This window comes from Haliotis asinina, chromosome 1, assembly GCF_037392515.1.
Source record: "Haliotis asinina isolate JCU_RB_2024 chromosome 1, JCU_Hal_asi_v2, whole genome shotgun sequence".
Taxonomy (NCBI): domain Eukaryota; kingdom Metazoa; phylum Mollusca; class Gastropoda; order Lepetellida; family Haliotidae; genus Haliotis; species Haliotis asinina.
Genome location: NC_090280.1, coordinates 103,251,012 through 103,273,044, shown reverse-complemented (window position 1 = coordinate 103,273,044; position 22,033 = coordinate 103,251,012). Strand labels below are relative to the sequence as shown.

At 38.8% G+C, this 22,033-nt stretch overlaps 1 protein-coding gene across 6 annotated transcripts in view; it reads left to right on the top strand.

Annotated features, from left to right (window-relative positions):
* LOC137257380 (helicase domino-like) overlaps positions 1-22,033 on the top strand; it is a 78,686-nt gene that overhangs the window by 33,702 nt on the left and 22,951 nt on the right. For 5 of the 6 annotated variants that reach the window (XM_067794751.1, XM_067794743.1, XM_067794736.1 and 2 more), the window contains 10 exons: positions 7,984-8,120; positions 12,300-12,486; positions 14,120-14,323; positions 14,854-14,986; positions 15,120-15,338; positions 16,352-16,471; positions 18,343-18,534; positions 18,956-19,228; positions 20,662-20,840; positions 21,399-21,715. In XM_067794751.1, the coding sequence (XP_067650852.1) occupies positions 7,984-8,120; positions 12,300-12,486; positions 14,120-14,323; positions 14,854-14,986; positions 15,120-15,338; positions 16,352-16,471; positions 18,343-18,534; positions 18,956-19,228; positions 20,662-20,840; positions 21,399-21,715 (1,961 nt within the window). The remainder of the gene's footprint in view (positions 1-7,983; positions 8,121-12,299; positions 12,487-14,119; positions 14,324-14,853; positions 14,987-15,119; positions 15,339-16,351; positions 16,472-18,342; positions 18,535-18,955; positions 19,229-20,661; positions 20,841-21,398; positions 21,716-22,033) is intronic. The other variant, XM_067794728.1, reaches the window with a different exon arrangement.

Here is a 22,033-nt window from a genome sequence, read left to right as displayed (position 1 = left end):
ATACTTTGTTAAAAAGAAATTAACTGTAGAGAAGTTTCTTGTTTGCTTTATATCACATCATTCATTAAAGGAAAGACTAAGAGATCTGCCCATGATTTCTCAAAACAAACTTAAGTTTTCACTCAAATCTCAAACTGAGTTTGACAATTTGAAATAGCTGAATTTTTAACTCAACTGCAATTTTTAAAATAAAAAAGTTTTATTTAAAGGTCACATGCAACGTAAAACGCAACTTTGCAGATTCTGGTACCTTTCGGTATGCACTTACTGAAACATCATAAAAAATGTCAATTCAACCTATAAATTTGAAAAAAAAAATGCGATGAAAAAAAAGTCACAGAGAAAGCTCAGTGTCTGGTTTTACTGACACCTATATGTCTGTCAGCCTCTCTGCTAAAAACAACATGCAATACACAGCTTCAATCATTGACCACATGCAATTTGAACTTAACACCTATCAGACTATACGACACAAAGAAAATAAGTTGATTTATGACTCGTGCACCCGAGTCCCGTGTCGGCCACATTATGTAATTAGGCACGTGTGATACACATGACATGTTTTTATGTCTGTGGGTTGCAAACTAACTACATTCTTTTTTTTCGGATGACAGGATTTGACAGAAACTGGTGCAAACTCTTGTCAGTTTCAAGTCCTGCTTTGTACTTGGACGAATGACAGATTCCAGCCACGCAGTAGTTTACCATCTCTACTGACATGAATTTTGATTGGATCGAGCACAAATTCAGAGAACATGTATTTTCCAAAGCCAACATCTCCATATACATTCTTCATCGATAAGGACATCTTTTAGTGTATATGATTTTGTTTGACCACAGTATATGAATCCATACTGAAACGACGCATCAAGTACACAAGAAGAAGTTGTTATCCATAAAGAATCTTACTTTCTTGTGACTGGCTATACTTCTAAAATGCCCATCAAATAGATCATCTTTCTGTACATACAATGAACCCTCAGCATATCAGCAAGTGAACCAGCCAGTCACAAACCATCGTTACACTTGAGTGCATATCCACCAGCTATGACTGGGTTCGGTCTCCCAAGGACTTCGTTTCGGGGGGAAGTAAGCCCAAGTACAAAATATTGCACTTTTGAATCGCAATTGTACGCTTATAATTTTGTTTATTTGTTTTTTTTAAAGCAGCAGTATCTATTATTATTATATGTCATGAATAAGTGATAAATGTGTTTTAATTATGTTCGATTTTTTGGCATGTGACCTTTAAAGAAATGTGTCCATTAAAGAAATCTGTCCACCAAACTCATATTGTCTACTAAGTTTGAGTTTGATACCGATTTCCATTCATTCTAGAAAATGCATGTTCATGTATTTTCTCAAATTTGAGCAAAAACTTGAACTTATGTAAAAATTCAGACTTAACGATTTCTTTCAGGAAATCGGGACCTGGAATGATTGATAAGAGAAGTTGCTATCAATGAAAAGTTAAAATGTGTACATGATCCATTTGATGATCTGAATAATTTCATCTAACATAGACTGAAAGATTGGAAGTGTTATGGTGGGATTGAAGTTCCTGACATGACAGACTGAAGCATCACCCTACGACAGTGAACAAGTTTCTGTTGCTAATATGTAGGTCAGCTTTACATGATCAACTAGTCGTTGTTGAGATGAATTATCTTGTCACCAAGGTGGCAATTTTCTGACATTGATGGATTTCTGCCAGTATTATTTCCAAATTGGTATTAAATTTTGTCATTGAAGCCCCCATTCAAAGACAATAGTTTTCCCTGGGTTTTCCACTAGATTTTCCTGTTTGCCATCCTTGTGTCTGGTCATGTTTCCAAACTAGCGTTATATTTTCCAAGGGATTGTACATCTTCAGCAATGTCAAACATTCATTTATGTGACCAAGCCTATGTACAAAGTGGGGCAGTCTCCCCAGTTAACTTTGTTCAAGGCATTTAGCTGCATCTTCATTTCAATTTCGAGATATTAAAAGGATTCACTTGTCCGACTGTTACAATGTTGTAAGACAAGTTGCTATTGATCTCGAAGAATAAAACATCAGATACCTATGCCCTGATCACACAATGTGAGTGGTTGGACACCTTGTCTGAGACAAGGTACCTTACACCCATTTGAAGTAATGTTTCTGGTAACAGATGACTTATGGTCTATGAAATACAAGGTCGTATTCATTAATTTTTTGGCAGATATTTAGCACCTTTAAAGTTTGGAAATCAAGAATTCCATGAAAAATGAAAAAGTGTATTGGTTATTTGCTAAGAAATTGTAGTCTCAGTTGTGACTTGGACAGATGTTATTTTCACCCTACAGTGACTCTTTCCTAGGTGTTGACACATATCCCAATGTACCCAACTTGTATTATATTTCCTTAGGTATGGAAGCGCAGTGGGATATTCTTAAGTCAGCTTTTAAGAGCATATGTCTTTCAACATTGTTTTCATGTGCACGTTTATTGTGTGCCATTTTTGCAATTTCGAGAACATAAGGATTCACTTCTCTGACAATCTTGAATGAGGAGTCGCTATTGAACTCGAAAAATACAACATAAGATACCTATGCCCTGATCACACAATGTGAGTGGTTTGACACCTTGTCTGAGACACAAGCCATGTTTAGCTTACTGTTGAAAATGTTTGGAGTACAGGCACCTTTTATGGGTATCAATAATAAGGCTGGAGTGACAGATTAAATAAAAGTGGACAAATTTATCTGCTTTGGTATGTGTCATATGCTTCTTGAGTGCATTCAATTTTCATATGACTTGCACTTTTTGTGGTTTTAAAAAAAAATATATATATATATATATATTTTTATATAATAAATCCCTTTCATTGCCATAATGTTGGCAATTTCCCACCCTACATACTTTGAAATCTTAATTATTTAGGCCCAAGATACCAAATAAACCCAGACTACTGACCTATATTTATGTAAAACATTCAGACACTATATAAAATGCTTGTTTTTGATCTAATCTGCTTTCTGGATCAGTTTTTCATGTCGAGATGTTAAAAGGATTCACTTGTCTGACAATGTTGCAAGACAAGTTGCTATTGATCTCGAAGAATAAAACATCAGATACCTATGCCCTGATCACACAATGTGAGTGGTTGGACACCTTGTCTGAGACAAGGTACCTTACACCCATTTGAAGTAATGTACTGGTAACAGATGACTTATGGTCTATGAAATGCAAGGTTGTATTCATTAATTTTTTGGCAGATATTTAGCACCTTTAAAGTTTGGAAATCAAGAATTCCATGAAAAATGAAAGAGTGTATTGGTTATTTGCTAAGAAATTGTAGTCTCAGTTGTGACTTGGACAGATGTTATTTTCACCCTACAGTGACTCTTTCCTAGGTGTTGACACATATCCCAATGTACCCAACTTGTATTATATTTCCTTAGGTATGGAAGCACAGTGGGATATTCTTAAGTCAGCTTTTAAGAGCATATGTCTTTCAACATTGTTTTCATGTGCACGTTTATTGTGTGCCATTTTTGCAATTTCGAGAACATAAGGATTCACTTCTCTGACAATCTTGAAAGAGGAGTCGCTATTGATCTCGAAAAATACAACATAAGATACCTATGCCCTGATCACACAATGTGAGTGGTTTGACACCTTGTCTGAGACACAAGCCATGTTTAGCTTACTGTTGAAAATGTTTGGACTACAGGCACCTTTTATGGGTATCAATAATAAGGCTGGAGTGACAGATTAAATAAAGGTGGACAAATTTATCTGCTTTGGTATGTATCATATGCTTCTTGAGTGCATTCAATTTTCATATGACTTGCACTTTTTGTGGTTTTAAAAAAAATGTATATATATATATTTTTATATAATAAATCCCTTTCATTGCCATAATGTTGGCAATTTCCCACCCTACATACTTTGAAATCTTAATTATTTAGGCCCAAGATACCAAATAAACCCAGACTACTGACCTATATTTATGTAAAACATTCAGACACTATATAAAATGCTTGTTTTTGATCTAATCTGCTTTCTGGATCAGTTTTTCATGTTGAGATGTTAAAAGGATTCACTTGTCTGACAGTGTTGCAAGACAAGTTGCTATTGATCTCGAAGAATAAAACATCAGATACCTATGCCCTGATCACACAATGTGAGTGGTTGGACACCTTGTCTGAGACAAGGTACCTTACACCCATTTGAAGTAATGTTCTGGTAACAGATGACTTATGGTCTATGAAATGCAAGGTTGTATTCATTAATTTTTTGGCAGATATTTAGCACCTTTAAAGTTTGGAAATCAAGAATTCCATGAAAAATGAAAGAGTGTATTGGTTATTTGCTAAGAAATTGTAGTCTGTTGTGACTTGGACAGATGTTATTTTCACCCTACAGTGACTCTTTCCTAGGTGTTGACACATATCCCAATGTACCCAACTTGTATTATATTTCCTTAGGTATGGAAGCACAGTGGGATATTCTTAAGTCAGCTTTTAAGAGCATATGTCTTTCAACATTGTTTTCATGTGCACGTTTATTGTGTGCCATTTTTGCAATTTCGAGAACATAAGGATTCACTTCTCTGACAATCTTGAAAGAGGAGTCGCTATTGATCTCGAAAAATACAACATAAGATACCTATGCCCTGATCACACAATGTGAGTGGTTTGACACCTTGTCTGAGACACAAGCCATGTTTAGCTTACTGTTGAAAATGTTTGGACTACAGGCACCTTTTATGGGTATCAATAATAAGGCTGGAGTGACAGATTAAATAAAGGTGGACAAATTTATCTGCTTTGGTATGTATCATATGCTTCTTGAGTGCATTCAATTTTCATATGACTTGCACTTTTTGTGGTTTTAAAAAAAATGTATATATATATTTTTTTATATAATAAATCCCTTTCATTGCCATAATGTTGGCAATTTCCCACCCTACATACTTTGAAATCTTAATTATTTAGGCCCAAGATACCAAATAAACCCAGACTACTGACCTATATTTATGTAAAACATTCAGACACTATATAAAATGCTTGTTTTTGATCTAATCTGCTTTCTGGATCAGTTTTTCATGTCGAGATGTTAAAAGGATTCACTTGTCTGACAATGTTGCAAGACAAGTTGCTATTGATCTCGAAGAATAAAACATCAGATACCTATGCCCTGATCACACAATGTGAGTGGTTGGACACCTTGTCTGAGACAAGGTACCTTACACCCATTTGAAGTAATGTTCTGGTAACAGATGACTTATGGTCTATGAAATGCAAGGTTGTATTCATTAATTTTTTGGCAGATATTTAGCACCTTTAAAGTTTGGAAATCAAGAATTCCATGAAAAATGAAAGAGTGTATTGGTTATTTGCTAAGAAATTGTAGTCTGTTGTGACTTGGACAGATGTTATTTTCACCCTACAGTGACTCTTTCCTAGGTGTTGACACATATCCCAATGTACCCAACTTGTATTATATTTCCTTAGGTATGGAAGCACAGTGGGATATTCTTAAGTCAGCTTTTAAGAGCATATGTCTTTCAACATTGTTTTCATGTGCACGTTTATTGTGTGCCATTTTTGCAATTTCGAGAACATAAGGATTCACTTCTCTGACAATCTTGAATGAGGAGTCGCTATTGATCTCGAAAAATACAACATAAGATACCTATGCCCTGATCACACAATGTGAGTGGTTTGACACCTTGTCTGAGACACAAGCCATGTTTAGCTTACTGTTGAAAATGTTTGGACTACAGGCACCTCTTATGGGTATCAATAATAAGGCTGGAGTGACAGATTAAATAAAAGTGGACAAATTTATCTGCTTTGGTATGTGTCATATGCTTCTTCAGTGCATTCAATTTTCATATGACTTGCACTTTTTGTGGTTTTAAAAAAAAATATATATATATATATATTTTTATATAATAAATCCCTTTCATTGCCATAATGTTGGCAATTTCCCACCCTACATACTTTGAAATCTTAATTATTTAGGCCCAAGATACCAAATAAACCCAGACTACTGACCTATATTTATGTAAAACATTCAGACACTATATAAAATGCTTGTTTTTGATCTAATCTGCTTTCTGGATCAGTTTTTCATGTCGAGATGTTAAAAGGATTCACTTGTCTGACAATGTTGCAAGACAAGTTGCTATTGATCTCGAAGAATAAAACATCAGATACCTATGCCCTGATCACACAATGTGAGTGGTTGGACACCTTGTCTGAGACAAGGTACCTTACACCCATTTGAAGTAATGTTCTGGTAACAGATGACTTATGGTCTATGAAATGCAAGGTTGTATTCATTAATTTTTTGGCAGATATTTAGCACCTTTAAAGTTTGGAAATCAAGAATTCCATGAAAAATGAAAGAGTGTATTGGTTATTTGCTAAGAAATTGTAGTCTCAGTTGTGACTTGGACAGATGTTATTTTCACCCTACAGTGACTCTTTCCTAGGTGTTGACACATATCCCAATGTACCCAACTTGTATTATATTTCCTTAGGTATGGAAGCACAGTGGGATATTCTTAAGTCAGCTTTTAAGAGCATATGTCTTTCAACATTGTTTTCATGTGCACGTTTATTGTGTGCCATTTTTGCAATTTCGAGAACATAAGGATTCACTTCTCTGACAATCTTGAAAGAGGAGTCGCTATTGATCTCGAAAAATACAACATAAGATACCTATGCCCTGATCACACAATGTGAGTGGTTTGACACCTTGTCTGAGACACAAGCCATGTTTAGCTTACTGTTGAAAATGTTTGGACTACAGGCACCTTTTATGGGTATCAATAATAAGGCTGGAGTGACAGATTAAATAAAAGTGGACAAATTTATCTGCTTTGGTATGTATCATATGCTTCTTGAGTGCATTCAATTTTCATATGACTTGCACTTTTTGTGGTTTTAAAAAAAATGTATATATATATATATTTATATAATAAATCCCTTTCATTGCCATAATGTTGGCAATTTCCCACCCTACATACTTTGAAATCTTAATTATTTAGGCCCAAGATACCAAATAAACCCAGACTACTGACCTATATTTATGTAAAACATTCAGACACTATATAAAATGCTTGTTTTTGATCTAATCTGCTTTCTGGATCAGTTTTTCATGTCGAGATGTTAAAAGGATTCACTTGTCTGACAATGTTGCAAGACAAGTTGCTATTGATCTCGAAGAATAAAACATCAGATACCTATGCCCTGATCACACAATGTGAGTGGTTGGACACCTTGTCTGAGACACTGAATGTCAGTTAAAGTTCAGCTGAGGTTTTGAACACAGGGTTGCATTGTGTTAAAGTCTATGATAAATGTTAAATCAGATCAGCATTTATAGAAGCTAATTTTGGAGATGTGAATGAAAGATTGAAAGATAAGAAATCCTTAAGAAATGTGAACATACAATGCCAAGTGGCGAACAATTTGTGCATGCAAATGTACTGTCCTGTGAAGTAGAGTGATACCTGAAATAAGTACACTGATTTGGAAGTAAAATTTGTTGCATGGGGAAAACTGGCCACAGATGCGCCTGAATTAGGGTTGAGTGCTAAAAATGGCAGAGAACTTAAATTGTTCACTCTTAATTAGTGACACTGTAGACAGGTGATAGTTTTTCAAACAATGTAACTCATTGCATAGTTGAGGATCTCCATTCATTGTGCATGTGTAATAGTTTAGACAGATGCCTTTCATATTTGATAGTGTTCATAAAGACAAAGCTCTTTTTAAAAGCTCAGAATATATAGATGCAAGAACTTGTTTAAATTATCTGTTCAACATATTTGTTTGTTTAACCCTGATTGCTGTGTTGAAACCAAACAACAAGTACAGTTAATTCAAACAGGTTCAGATATTCTTCCATAGACATTAGGGAAATTTAACTGTATAAATGCTGTTGACTTACTTTCTAGGCATTGTGATGAACTTTGTTCTACATGCTTCCATGTTCTTCAGGTATTGCGGCCCTTCTTGCTGAGAAGGTTGAAAGATGATGTTGAGAAGCAGATGCCAAAGAAATATGAGCATGTTGTCATGTGTCGGCTGTCAAAGAGACAGAGGTTCCTCTATGATGAGTTCATGTCCCAGACAAAGTGAGTCATAGGTTTGTTTTTGTCCCAGTGTCCGTGTTTAAATGTGGCATGATATCTTTATCAGACCGTCCACATACATGCAGTTAACAGTTTGTGTCACTCTGCAAGTGCAATGGTTTTGAATGCTGCAAGCGCCATTTGTTGTCTTTTTTTATCTATCAGATTTAGCATGCTTAATATTTACAAGAGTGTTCATATTTTTTTGTTTGAACTGAAGTGGACGTGTTCCCCAAATATGCTTTATTACCCTATGCCTTTCTGCCTTCAATTGAAAAAGCAGATCATGAAATGTTTTACTTACCTTACCGTAGTTCTATAGCATATTACCACAAGCTTCGCTTAGTAGATCTGACAGAGTTGAATTGCTATTCAATCTTGAATGGCTACCTCGCAGTCGACGACTGTCATGATATGGAAGTATCTGGATCTCCCTACTGCGCATGCATGCAGACACTACGAGAACTTCACTTTTCTTCAAGCGTCGTCTGATCGAGACGTGTTTGGATTGCTAGATTTATTTTTCCAGCTAATAAAGTTTGACTGTACTACGCTTTTGCCCTGATTCCTTATATGTTCTTAGTGTGTGGTATGTACATTTTTCAATCTTTGTGTCGATTACAAAATATATTATCGTTATTGTACACTTGTCGGCTACTTCGCAAGATACATGGTAGCATGTCTCCTATTTTTGTTGTTGCCTCCGTAATTATTACCGGATCGATTTCATTTGTCAGCGGATTGTTTCTATTGATAGTCATGTCCGCTGTATCTATTCCTTGTATTGCTTAGCGCTGTATTTAGTAGTAAATTTTCTGTTCCCTTTCAAAGAGGCAGCTATTTCACTTGTCTATTGCAAGCAGGCTGCTGCAAGTGGAGCAGTCGATTACATGGTTAGGAGTATTTTTCTTTTATCCTTATCACATTTGCATTTTGGTTTATTACAGTAGTTGTGCATGACACGTCATTTCTGTGAGGCTTGTAAACGCCTGAAGTCCGGCAAGGAAGCGCACCCATATTGTCCGGACAGTGCTTAAGTATCCTGCACCCTTCTGCAGCGCTGTACAGCGTGTTTGGGATTGTCACTGAATGCTGCAATCAGAGCGCTCAAGTCTAAGAAGTAGGACTACAAGGTGTATCCAGAGGCGCAGCGTCAGTTGTTGGTGGACAACAGCAAGGTGTTGTTAAGGAAGTGTGCCATCGAGGAAGTGCTGCACCCACACCTCTCGCCAGGGGTCTACTCTCCGGTCTTCTTCATTCCCAAGAAAGACTCGGACAAACTACGCATGATTCACAACATGTGTCTGGACCATTTGCAAAGGACTTTGAGGGCCAAGTGGTATTCATCTCAAGTGGCGAAGATCATTGCCCAGGCGCACAGAGCTTCCACCCTATCACTCTATGATGACATTTGGGCTACATTTGAGAATTTCTGTGCCCAAAAGTCGCAAGACCCACTGTTAGCGTCACCCTAATTCTTGGCGGAGTTTTTACGTTATTTGCAGTGCTTGAGAAAGCTCAGGGGCAGTATTATTGGGACTTACCTGTCAGCACTGAATTCAGTGTTAGCTGTCAGAGGAGATTGGAAGGTCTCAAAGATCCCCGAATTAATGGGTATGTTGAAGGCATTCAAGCTGGAGGATCAAAAGGTTTAACTTCCGGCCGCCAGCGTGGGACCTGAATGTTGTGCTACAGCTACGACGTGAAAGGTCGCCCTTACGAGCCGCTGAACAGGGCATCGTTTGACAACCTAACAAGGAAAACAATGTTTCTGCTAGTGTTGGCTACAGCGGCAAGAGTTAGCGAAATTTTAGGGTCCGGTTTGAACAGACCAGACATTGTGCTGCACACGGGATTTCCTGGCGAAGAACCAGCTGCCAGGTCAAACCAGACAGGTTATGCATCATCCCCCCCTCTTACTGCCATCATCAGACCAGAGGATCCTGAAGAGCAGTTACTCTGTCCGGTTTTCGGCTCTCAGATTATACATCAAGAAGTCCTGTCCTTATCTGGGAACTAGGAAGAGGTTGTTCCTGTCTTTTTCTGCGACGGCTAGAGGGGAAATCACCAGAAACACAGTAGCCTTATGGTTGAGGCAGACCATCCTGGTGGCTTACGACACACAGAATCTTCCACACCCGTCGTGTAACAACCCGCATGAGATTCGAGCGTGAGCCTCGACTATGGCCCTGCATAGTTCCTGACATTATGGCTGGATGCTTCTGGCGGTCCTCTACAGTATTTGCTAGCCATTACTTGCGGGACTTGGCGGTGGAAGATATGGAGGGGCTGCAGTCTTTTGGACCATTAGTAGTTGCCTAGCACCTCGCGCGTCTTTCCGCCCTATAAGGTACAATCTTACTTACCATGGTCTATAGGGGTCTTGTACTTACATGAGATAATGTACCGTACCCCTCCGGTGGTTAGGACGTGGCCTACTACTCGGATTCTGGTTCCAGGGACCTTCACGAGAGATTGTTGCAGCAGACCAACGTACAGTGAATCAGTAGTGGTCTGGCTGCCCCAAGACATATGTGGGATTTTAAGACGCTGACAGTCCTCTGGAGTCCTACACCACCATCCTGACTGTTGTATCCATATGCTATAGACCTATGGTAAGGTAAGTAAAATATTTGTTAAAATCTAAATGTTTTAGATATTTAAATACTTACCTTACCATAGGGCGTTCACTCCCTCCCAACGCTGGATGCTCCTCCCCACTATGGACTCTTTGGACTGAGAAGTGAAAGTGAAGTTCTCGTAGAGTCTGCTTGAATGTGCAGTGGGGAGATCCGGATACTTCCATATCATAAGTTAATCTTCAAGTTTCACAAACCCATGAAGGTCCCGGGGTAGAATAGGCCTTCAGCAACCCATTCTTGCCACGAAAGGCGACTCAGCTTGTCGTAAGAGGCGACCAACGGGATCGGGTGGTCAGGCTAGCTGACTTGGTTGACACGTCATCGGTTCCCAATTACGCAGATCAATGCTCATGTGTTGATCACTAGATTGTCTGGTCCAGACTCGATTATTTACAGACCACCGCCATATAGCTGTAATATTGCTGAGTGCGGCGTAAAACTAAAACTCACTTCCATATCATGACAGTTGTCGATTGCGAGGTAGTCGTTCAAGATTGAATAGCAGTTCCACTCCATCAGATCTAAGCAAAGCTTGAGGTAATATACTATAGACCTATGGAGAGGTAAGTATTTACATATCTGAAATATTTAGATTTTAACAAAATTTTATACCTTCACCAGATCACAGTATATTTTTGTGGTGCTCTGTATATTCTGCCAAGGGAATGGCAGAAATGCATGCATCACTTCTGCTGCATATTTTGCAAATATTTTTCTAAAGCCTCACTGTTTAGAAAAGATTTATCAAACTCTCAATGAAAGTGTCATGCTTTGATGTGAAGTTTTGTGTAGTTTCTTAAAATTGTTATATGTGGCCAAATCCAAAGACAGTTCCAATGATTGTACCTGATCTGTAGCCCTGATCAGATGACACGACCAGATGACTTACGCATGTCAAGATAACATACTGTTGTGTTTTCAACTGTCAAATGTTCAAACATTCAACAAGCCACAAAACCTCAGGGATTGGAAAAGGCTTGGGCCATGGGAAATCTTTGCTCATTTTAATGAAAAATGGTCCATTAAAATTTTGAAGTTTGCTATTGATACGAGGGCAGTGGCCCATTATGAATTCAGAAAATGGCTGATAATCTTGAAAATGGCCCATTGTCAAAGTTATTCTTTCACAATTCCTGAAACCTGTGTGCAAAACATGAAAAGAATTTATGATTGTGACATGTCAACTTCAGTCATTAGGGCAGCATTGTGTTGCCAATGTTCAGCAGTATGCCTTAGAAATATTGCATTTTGCATTAAAGTGTTCTCGAGGACTTGAAAAAATAAATAAGTTCCATTATTATTTGTATCTTTAACCTAAAGTCTACAATTAGTTCCTACACAAATATTGTTTCAAATAATTGGTAGACAAATAGTTTAAACATGGAAGTAATTATGCTCGTGCTGGGGTATAGTTGTATGTATCAGTGTCAGTCTGTCATCTAAGCTATCAATGTATAAAGTATTTATGTATCACAATAAATTGCAATGAACTGTTCACCTCATTGTTTGATACAAGATACATGTTGGGGTTTTTTTCCAGAACAAAGGAGACGCTTTCCCAAGGCCACTTCATGAGTGTGATAAATGTCCTGATGCAGCTGAGGAAGGTGTGCAACCATCCAAACCTCTTCGATCCAAGACCAATAATTTCACCATTCCAGATGGAAGGAATCGCATACACAACATCCTCATTAGCTGCAAGAGCCTTGGAATACGACCCATTCAAAGTAAATCTAATCATACAATTCGTCTTGTGTATCTGCATTTTAATGTTTCCAGTTGCGATCATGCACTGATGAAAATTCCCACGGATCCATTCGTGCCGGGGTCACTAGATCTGGCATGTGAACACGAGGCCACCATGACTCCTGCTCATTTTCCTCTCTTTTTACTTTTACCCTTTCTCCTCCCAGTGTACATTATTTCACAGTTGAAATTATTCATAAAGGTCGAGAAAATATTCCAATGAGCAACACAGATTTGATCTGTGCTTGTTTTCACAGACAGAATTAGTGACAAGATGGTATTGATACCTGTAACTTGATCGTGTGATCACTTCCCTACACACAGCTGTAACTGCAGACACTGCTCCTCCATCAAATAACACCAAAGCACAAATACATATGGCATATTAATGGATTTCCCTTAGCTCACAAACCACACTGACATTTCATTGCCTTATGTGGACTTACTAACTGGGATAGAGAAAATGTCTGTTTAAAACTCATATGCTGTGATAATCATGCATATGATTCCTGTCATAGACAATACCTACTGTTGTCGTCAATTGAGCTGCTGAACATTACTGCTTGTGGTGTTCTATAAATAGATGGGTGGTCTGGTGCCCAAATGGTGAAACTCTTATTTTCTGTGTTCATGCTCCAGGGGTTCTGAGTCGCACACAAAGCAGTGTGTAGAAATCATCATGGGTGTCTCCATTGTCATGCCGGCTACATGACTGAAGCGCTTTCACAAAAAAATCTGTTGTGTTCAGACTTTTAAGATTCTGTGTTTAACACAATGTTTTTGAGTGTTGCCAAAATCAGTTTTTGGACAAGCCATTGTCATACTTCTTGCGTATTGCTAAGTACACCAACAAAAATGGCATCAGGATTAAAATCCCAAATTTCCCTTCACCCCACCCTAAAATAGTAATATATACTGCATCCACAGCACCTTGCCTATTAACAACTGCTGACATGCATCATTTCGTGTTACTCCACAGTGTTACAAAATTCCAGTAAGAATTTTTATGGAAAGCCAATACCCCCAAGCTCCAGTCCTCGATGCTTGTTCTTTGGACGAAGAGCATACTAAAGAGTAGTTACAAAGAAGATCTGGAAGAACCAGTGGAGAATTGCGTATTTACAGACTACTATGTTTGGCTGAATACTGCTGTGAAACAGCTGACTGCTCAGTTATTCTCATCTTCACCTGGAGTGTGCCTTCCATGTTCATTTTGAAGATGACATGTGAAGGTCCAGGGCAGAATAGGTCTTCCCCTAAGCCATGCATGTCATAAAAGGCGACTGTACTCATTGTAAAAGGCAGCTAACGGGATCGGGTGGTCAGATTCACTGACTTGGTTGACACATGTCTTTGGTTCCCAGTTGCGCAGATCAGTGCTCATGCTGTTAATATTTGGATTGTCTGGTCCAGACTCGATTATTTACAGACCACTGCCATATAGCTGGAATACTGCAGTGCAGTGTAAAACTAAACTGACTCGCTCGTTTTGAAGCTTGAAGGTCTCTGACGAATGTGTATGCTGCCATTCTATGTGTAAAATTTGTTAAAACTATCAGGTTTTTATATGTTTTCCCTTTGAAGAAAAACGCACTATAATACTTTCTTTATCAGCATGTTGATCTGCGGTCACTGTACCCAAGTCTGGCTGAGATGGAGCTCGACCTTCCTGCTTTCATCGCCCACAGAGTGAAAAAACTGCAAACACCACGGGGACTGATAGTGGAGATTGACGACCAACCAGACCCACCGCCCAGACTGAAACCAGGGAAACTGAAGCCTCTCACCTTCAGAAGCGTCTCCCCAGCAACACCTCAGGTGAGCACACAAAGCATCAAAAGAAATCTGCTCCTTCAAATGTTTCCTCAAAATCCCCAAGGTGGGTAGCAGTTGGCAGGCGGTCTGTGTTGAAAATGTTCTTGGGTTGTGATGCTAAGGCATTTGTTTTTGTCAAACTGTCAGTGTACAAGATTAATGCATGTTTATCAGATTCAAAAAGCACATGTTAAACTTCCTTGTTTAATACCTTTTTAATGGTAGCATAGCTAATAATTCAAATGAAAGTAGCAAATGATGTCTACCCCTTGCTTCAACTGAATATGTTTATACCAGACAGAAAAAATTTGTAAATGTTTTCCTCTTTCTATTTTTAATATTTGTTGGAGGGTGCCTAGTGGTCAAAGTGTCCCCTTGTTACCACGAAGACCATAGTTAGATTCCCCATATCAGTATCAAGTGTGAACCCAATTGCTGGAAATTGCTGGAAGGTTTGCTAAATGTGGAGTAAAACTAAATCCACTCTTTCTCTCTGTAATGGTAGCTGCATTGTATTAACTTTTTTTTTGTAGTCTGGTCGGTCTTCTCCCTTGGTGCCCATCAGCCAGGCGAGACCTGCATCTCCAGTACAGTTGGTGCGGACAGTAGTGCGCAGTTCTACACCAAATCAGATACTGCATCCAACTCCAGTGCAGACATCTCAAGGTTTGTGGCAGATGAATTCTGAATGTTTTTTGTGTCATACTGCTTGTGCTATTTCTGTTTGAAGTAGGGTTACTTGACCCCAATTTCATGGGCATGTTGACTATTAAGTCAGTTGTATTTCTGTGACTTACAGGTGCTGTTCCTATTAAGCTTGGCATTGTGAACCAGGTACAGTCACCAGCTACTACCACAACTACAGCTCCTGTTGTGGTGCAGTCTCTTGCTGTCTCCCAGTCTCAGAGCACAACCCAGTCAGTCACTGCAGTCTCATCAACAAGTGTAACTTCAGCCTCTGCTGTGCCCATGCAAGCTACAATACAGGCCAAAGTGGTGCCTCAGCAGTTACTTCAAGGTATTCTTTGACAGACACCTGAAAGTAATGCTCCTTGCAAAGAGGAACTTCTCATTTCTTTTTATCCGCCTGGCATGTAGTGCAGATGATATAGGTGACACCTTGACTGTCCGTAGGTAATCATTTTGTTTCCAGAGCATGACTAAAAACACATTCAATATTTGTAGGCCAAAATTAGTAGATATGATCAGCTGAACATAAGGGTGTGCCTTTTGCCATTTACAGATTTGTGTCATTTTTACTTTTCTTGGTTTCCATGGAAATGTCTATATGATTCGTACTTAGTCTCAAAATGGCAGGATCACGGAGCACATTTTGAAAACTTCTTAATATCGTTCTGCAAAAATGGGCAGATCTATGAGGTAGGCCCCAAATTGATACCGTTTGCTTTTTAGCATTTTTATTTTTCTCAGATTTCCTTGAAAAAAAATTGGACTTAATCTCAAGAGGGAGGGATGGGCATTGTTGTCGGAGCACAACTTGGAAACTTTTTGATATCTTTCAACAGATCTTGGCAGATATATGAGACAGATCTTAAGGTGGTAACTTTTGCTGTTAACATATACATGGCATGTACATATCTCTTGTGTATTTCATGATTTCCTGGGAAACAATTCGAACTTAGTCTAAGAAAACATGTAGTAACTGTCAGATGTTTTGTCCTTCCGAATATGTATAGGCTGGGGGCATGTGTCATCTTGTGATGACTTCTGAATTTCAAAGTCGAGTATGAGCTTTTAACAGCTGAATCGGTGTTCATTTCCCCCCATGCAATGGTTGGTTGATCTGAAAATATGATCTTAGTGATAGCGATTCATCAAAGCATGTTGCTCTCTCTATCAATTACTGATTTGCACCACACTAAACATGCTGATGTGTTGTGGCTCCTAGATTTCTGATTGAACAAAAAAAACCCCAAAATCTTTTGAAAGAACATTTCAGGTGACAAAGACAAAGTGTTATAGTGTTTATTATCTTGTTGCCATATTTTACTTGCATATCAATGCTTGCAGGTGTGTTCCACTCGAGTTCCTCATCTGTGATACCTTCTCAGCCCATCACGGTTCAGATTCAGCAAACAGAACAGGGTACCAGACTGATGATACCCACCGGCCAGCTGTCACAGTTGCCAGGTATGTAAACCCATGCACACTATTATGTACAGTATTGCTTGACCCAATGTTTGACAAATGTTAAGGTATACTTTTACATTAAGGTTTCATTTAATTGTTGATTGAGAAAAATGAAAATGTATGTGTAAAAACTGCTAGCTCAATAATTAGATTGTCATACTGATGGCATAGACAGTTCCTCACAGCATTGATGAATGGAGTGTATTGTTATACAGCCATATGACCAAATGTAGTTTTTGAAGGACAGAAAGATTACACCATGCCATGCAATTACTGAACAAGATTTACTGTGTCATATGCACGCAAAAATTTACAAGACTGGCGCATCCACAGGGATGCAGGAAACATTCAAATACATTTTGTAAAATTTCAATCCAGTTAAAGAAGTTATCAGTAAGTTTGCTGATAGCGGGGCTATAGTATCATTTGCAATTTAATTACTGTAACAGTGTGATAACCATAATACACATTACAATATCAATAACTGAATTACTAGTCTGTCGTACAGACCCCTGAAGTATAAATATCCAAGAAAGCCCATGCAAGTCTAGATATTTGGCCGTCCCAATTTCTGTAGCTTCAGGGTCTGTACCAGTATATGGCTAGTAATTATCAGTTGATCTCTAGCTGTCACTGGTGTTTAGTATAAATTCATGGGGCCGCTCCCCCACAACTCCCCCATGGCCCCAAACTTGGACAAGACCTCCTTCCCTGTCCTCTGAGTGGGTGGCAACATGTACAAGGTTTTATACAAGATTCCTGATCTTCCTTCCTGGAATACTATCTTCCTGAGCGAGTCCCTTGACTCACAATCTCTTCGATAGACAAACAACTACTCCCTGAAATGAACATATTTTACTGGGAAAAGGTCATAGTAAAAAAAATAAGAATAACATAATAAAATGGAGACTGAGACTTTCTTCACTTTCAGAAGCTAAGGGACTCTAGACTTGCCACATTTTCTAGATTTGCATGGACTTTCTTGGATATATTTGCTTCAGGGTCTGTACAGCAGACTGGTTTTTTTATCTCAGTTGTTTTGCGACTTCAATTCCACAGGACAGGTACAAATCGATGACCATCTTTTCAAAGGGTTTTGCAAGACGGCACAAAGTATTGTCCATATGAGCAACCTCATGTGAACATTTTCTACACTTTGTGTGTGTTGAACATTTCCGGTTAACTGTTACTTGTCAAACATTTCAATCGAAGACATGGCTCTGTCTTACAACTTCCAATAAACAGTTTTCTCCTGTTCCATGTGATTTCAATCAAACTGCCATATATAATGCAGACAGAATATTTTGATTTGACAGAAAAAATGTATCCCAATCTTTGTTGGGAGTTTTGTATATATCAAGTTTTCCAGCCATAGCATTATTCTCAAGATATGCTAACCCTGAGCTTTGTGGTTGCGACACTTGATACTTCCCCTGAGCTGCCCACACCACACTGAGAGGGAGTAGGGGTCGGGCTGGGTTGGGTGATGTTGGGGGCAATAAAAAGTCCTGTCACATACACCTTCAGTGGCATGTGAGTAATGGGTGATAAGGATCTTTGCACGTGTTGAGAAATTCCAAGAAATTATCACTCAGCACATTTGTTTAGTCTCTGAAAATGAAGAAAGTCTCAGGGCTCCATTTCATTTTATTTATTTTTTGTCCCTATGGACGGTTTTTAAGTAAAATATGTTCATTTCAGAGACTAGCAGTTAGCCTATGGAATTACTACAATATGACCAAATGGTATTATTAGTCATGTTTAAGTATCAGGGACCCCTATTTTATTGTCAAAGACAACTGAAACTTAGAGTATAAGTCCCAGTGACGCTCCAATACAGGACTCGAGCAAACTCCCTGCATCTGTTTCAGCTGGACTCATCCAAATAGTTCAGACATCATCTGGTCAGCAGTTGATAGCCACGTCCAGCCCTGCTGCTCCCATACAGCCTGTGATACCTGTACAAAATGTTGTGTCTACTGCTTCCTCGTCCACTGCCACCTCATCCTCCACTGCAGCCGCCACCACCACCACTACCACCTGTACCACCTCATCCTCTATTGGTATGTATGTCTGACAACAACCTTTTGCTCGATCTTGTCACTTCTTGAACAATGGAATAACTTGCATATTTATAAAATAAGTATGTTTTAGTTAGATATATTCATGTCTATTAATATCTTATAATATGTTGTTAGAGTTAACCTCTGAAATATTGTGTTGAAAAAAGAAAATGTACTTGATGCTTTAAAAAAAATCTGACTTTGAATAATAGATATTGCTAGATGTGTTTTAGTCTCAGGGATCGTAGGGATAATTTGACAGTGTATTATTAAACACTAACAGCTGAAAACGTAGCTTGTGTTTATCACCAGATGACCCAAACTGTCGAGTGCAGGTCACCGTGACCTGGCTGGAGTCTACTTAAGTGAAGCAGTGTAGTAAATCGACATGTGTCTCAATCTTCTACAACTTTCATTTCAGTAAATGGCCGGTCCCCAGCATTAAATGTTGCTTCTTCGTTGACAGCAAGCTCCCCTATGTCAGCTAATACGACAGTTACGCCAACCGTTACTCAAGTGAAGAGTGTGCCTGCCGTACAGCTGCCATCTGGTAGCATCCTCTCCGCTCAGAAACCCATCATGAGGGTCACCCCAATGGCTGTCAGCTCAGAGGGTATGCCTTTCACAATAAGAGCTATCACGCCTGTCACAAACATCACTTCCAGTACCACTTCCACGGCAACAGTTACAAAAGGTTTGTGAGCACAGTAATGTAGTTTGACTGAAATGATCCCTTGAAGTCTCTATCAGAACTGTTACAGTGTTTGAAGTTTACTTTGTTATGAAGTAGCAAGTATTGCTATCTGGTTGGAAACAAGGAAGTAAAGTCCCTTACCTCTTGCATAAAGTACATCACACAATCAGCTCATTGTGTGATAAGTACCACTACATACAGGTATTTATCCAGTTATGCAAAAGTAATACCTTTACTTTCATTAGCAGACACCGTTCTATCGCCCTTATGTCTTGAAGAAATGATGAAATGTCCGCATCAAACCATCCTTGACATATCCAGCGTATATGTTCTGATGAATCTCCACTATACGCTGGAAGCATCTACAGCTTGGCCCGAAACTTTTATTACCTCCCTTTGCTGTCTCTGCATTCTCATAGTAGTCTATCAGCTAAGCCGCCATTGAAACTAAACTTGCAAGTGGCAACAAAGATAATGGTCACAGCTTTGAAGGTTTGTTCGCAATACGACTCTGATTTTGGGGAAAATCGTACAGACACACTGATGGGTCCGAAAAGTTTTCAAAAAATTAATGCAAGAAGTCCTTCTGCCTGTTTCAGAGAACCTGTGCATGGTTTATGTGGCCAAGCAATTGGTTAGATAATTTTAAAAGTGAAAGTGAGTTATGATTCACGTAACTGTGGTCCACTCAACTTCCCAGCATGTACACCTGTTTTAATAAAAAGCCAGCCAAGGGAGGTAATAATAGCCATAGATGCATCCAGGGTATAGTTGGAGACTTGTCAGAACATATACCCTGGAGATATCGAGGATGATATCAAACATACGAAGCAGTAATGTATACTGAGCTGATGGTACTGTGTTATAGTTATGTTGAGTACTGTTTTTTGCTTCTTTTTTTCAAAATACCAGTAGAAGTAAATTTATGAGTGCACCAAAGATCTCTCCTTTGAAAATGATGTCTAGTTGATGAATGTAAGCGGTTTCCCTAAAAAATACCAGGTAGCAAGTTGCTTCTCTTGTGTTTTGGTTTTTGGGAGGGGGGTTGTTTTGTTTTTTTTCTTAAGGTAGCAAAGTAGGATTTTGAAAAGCAAATTTGCTATCTCAGTGCGTTATAATTAATTTCAAACCCTGTCTATTATTTAGGGGAGGAGCTTTATCTTCATGTATACACCTGCTTATGTTCTAACTTGTGAAGCAATCAGTGTTTTGTGTTAACATTGATTTTCATGTTTATTAGGCTGTTCAGTGTGGTTGAGAACATTCACTCTGTCACAAAAGCAATGATGGTTTTTTAGACAAATTATGAACATCTGCAACAATGTCAAATTTTTCAACTTTGAAATGAGAATAGTGAGCTCCCTGTCATCTCTGTATGAGAAGTGGAGAACACCAGGTTTGTACACTGATCCTCATGCTCTCTCTTCATCCAGTTGTCCCCAGTACTAATGTGCGGCCTTCAGCCACTGTGGCTCAGGTCAGTGTGGTTGCAAGCAAACCAGCCGATTCCATAGCCCCTGTTGTTATGGCAACAAGAAGTGTTCCAGCCGATGACCAACGGGAGCGGAGGCTTAAAGCAGAACAAGCAGAGGAGAAATCTGAATTGTTTTTGGTATGTGAAAACTGCAAGGGTTGAAGTCAGGGTCCTCTGAAATGTGTCCAATGCACCATTACATCAAGGATTACATTATTGACCACAAATCCATCAGTCCAGGCTTACTGAAAATTGATAAACAAAGCTGTTCCTGAAAATCCCTCATGATGCTTAAACAATTAGGTTAGAATTGATCTTCAGGCATGTTTGTCGCAAGTGGCAATTCACAGATAAGGTGGTCAGGTTTGCTGACTGTTGACACGTGGCATTGTATCCCGATTGCGTAAAGTAATGCTATTGCTGTTGACTACTGAATTGTTAGGTCCAGACTCGATTATTTAGCTTGAATATTGCCAAGTGCTGCAACAAGCAAACAAAAACATCCAAAACACAAGTTCAAGAGGAACTGCAGACTAGTTCGTTCTTGGCAATGGTGTCTACTGCATGAGACATATAGGAGATTTGTAAAGAAGGTATTTATGAGTTCATAATTCTAAAGATTTAATACTGGAAATAATATTAGCCACATACATTCAATAATCCAAGATATCAAAGGTATTTTTCTTGTTCTTACAGCGGAGTCTGAGGGTAAAGAAACATGAAAGACGGAAAAACAAGCTGGAGTACATTTCAAATATGAATAAGAGACATTGTGAGAGAAAGCCAGTGTATGGACAAGACTTGTGTGAGGCAGTGGATGTGACGCAATCTTTATCAAGGACCCGTGTTGTTGACAACCTGTGGCATGGGCTTGGTTATGTGCAGTGTTTGTGTGCTCATCATTGTCAGAAACCAGATCACCCAGACTTTTACTGGCAACAGTCGGATGTATTCAAGCAATTAATTCACACTCCAGAACAGTATTTACAGGAATTGAGGGACGTTCTCTCACGGTGAGTCTACCCTTATGAATTATGCAGAAAGATTGGGATGATACAGGGTCAAGATATCAGTAGTATTAGATTTCTGATTTCATAGACTGATTGATAGTGCAGCTGCTAGTTATTGAGATACCATGTTACATTACCACTTGACTGAAATAGTCTTTTGCAAGTTTTACTAACTAAATGGTGTCTGTACCTCTAGCAGTAGTATGTGGAGAACGAGCTGAAATCTGAAGTTATATGGTATGCTAAATACCACCAAATTCATCTGTTAATGTCACGCTCTATGTTTATTTGTGGTTTGTCAGTCAGTTGGCCATTTTGTAC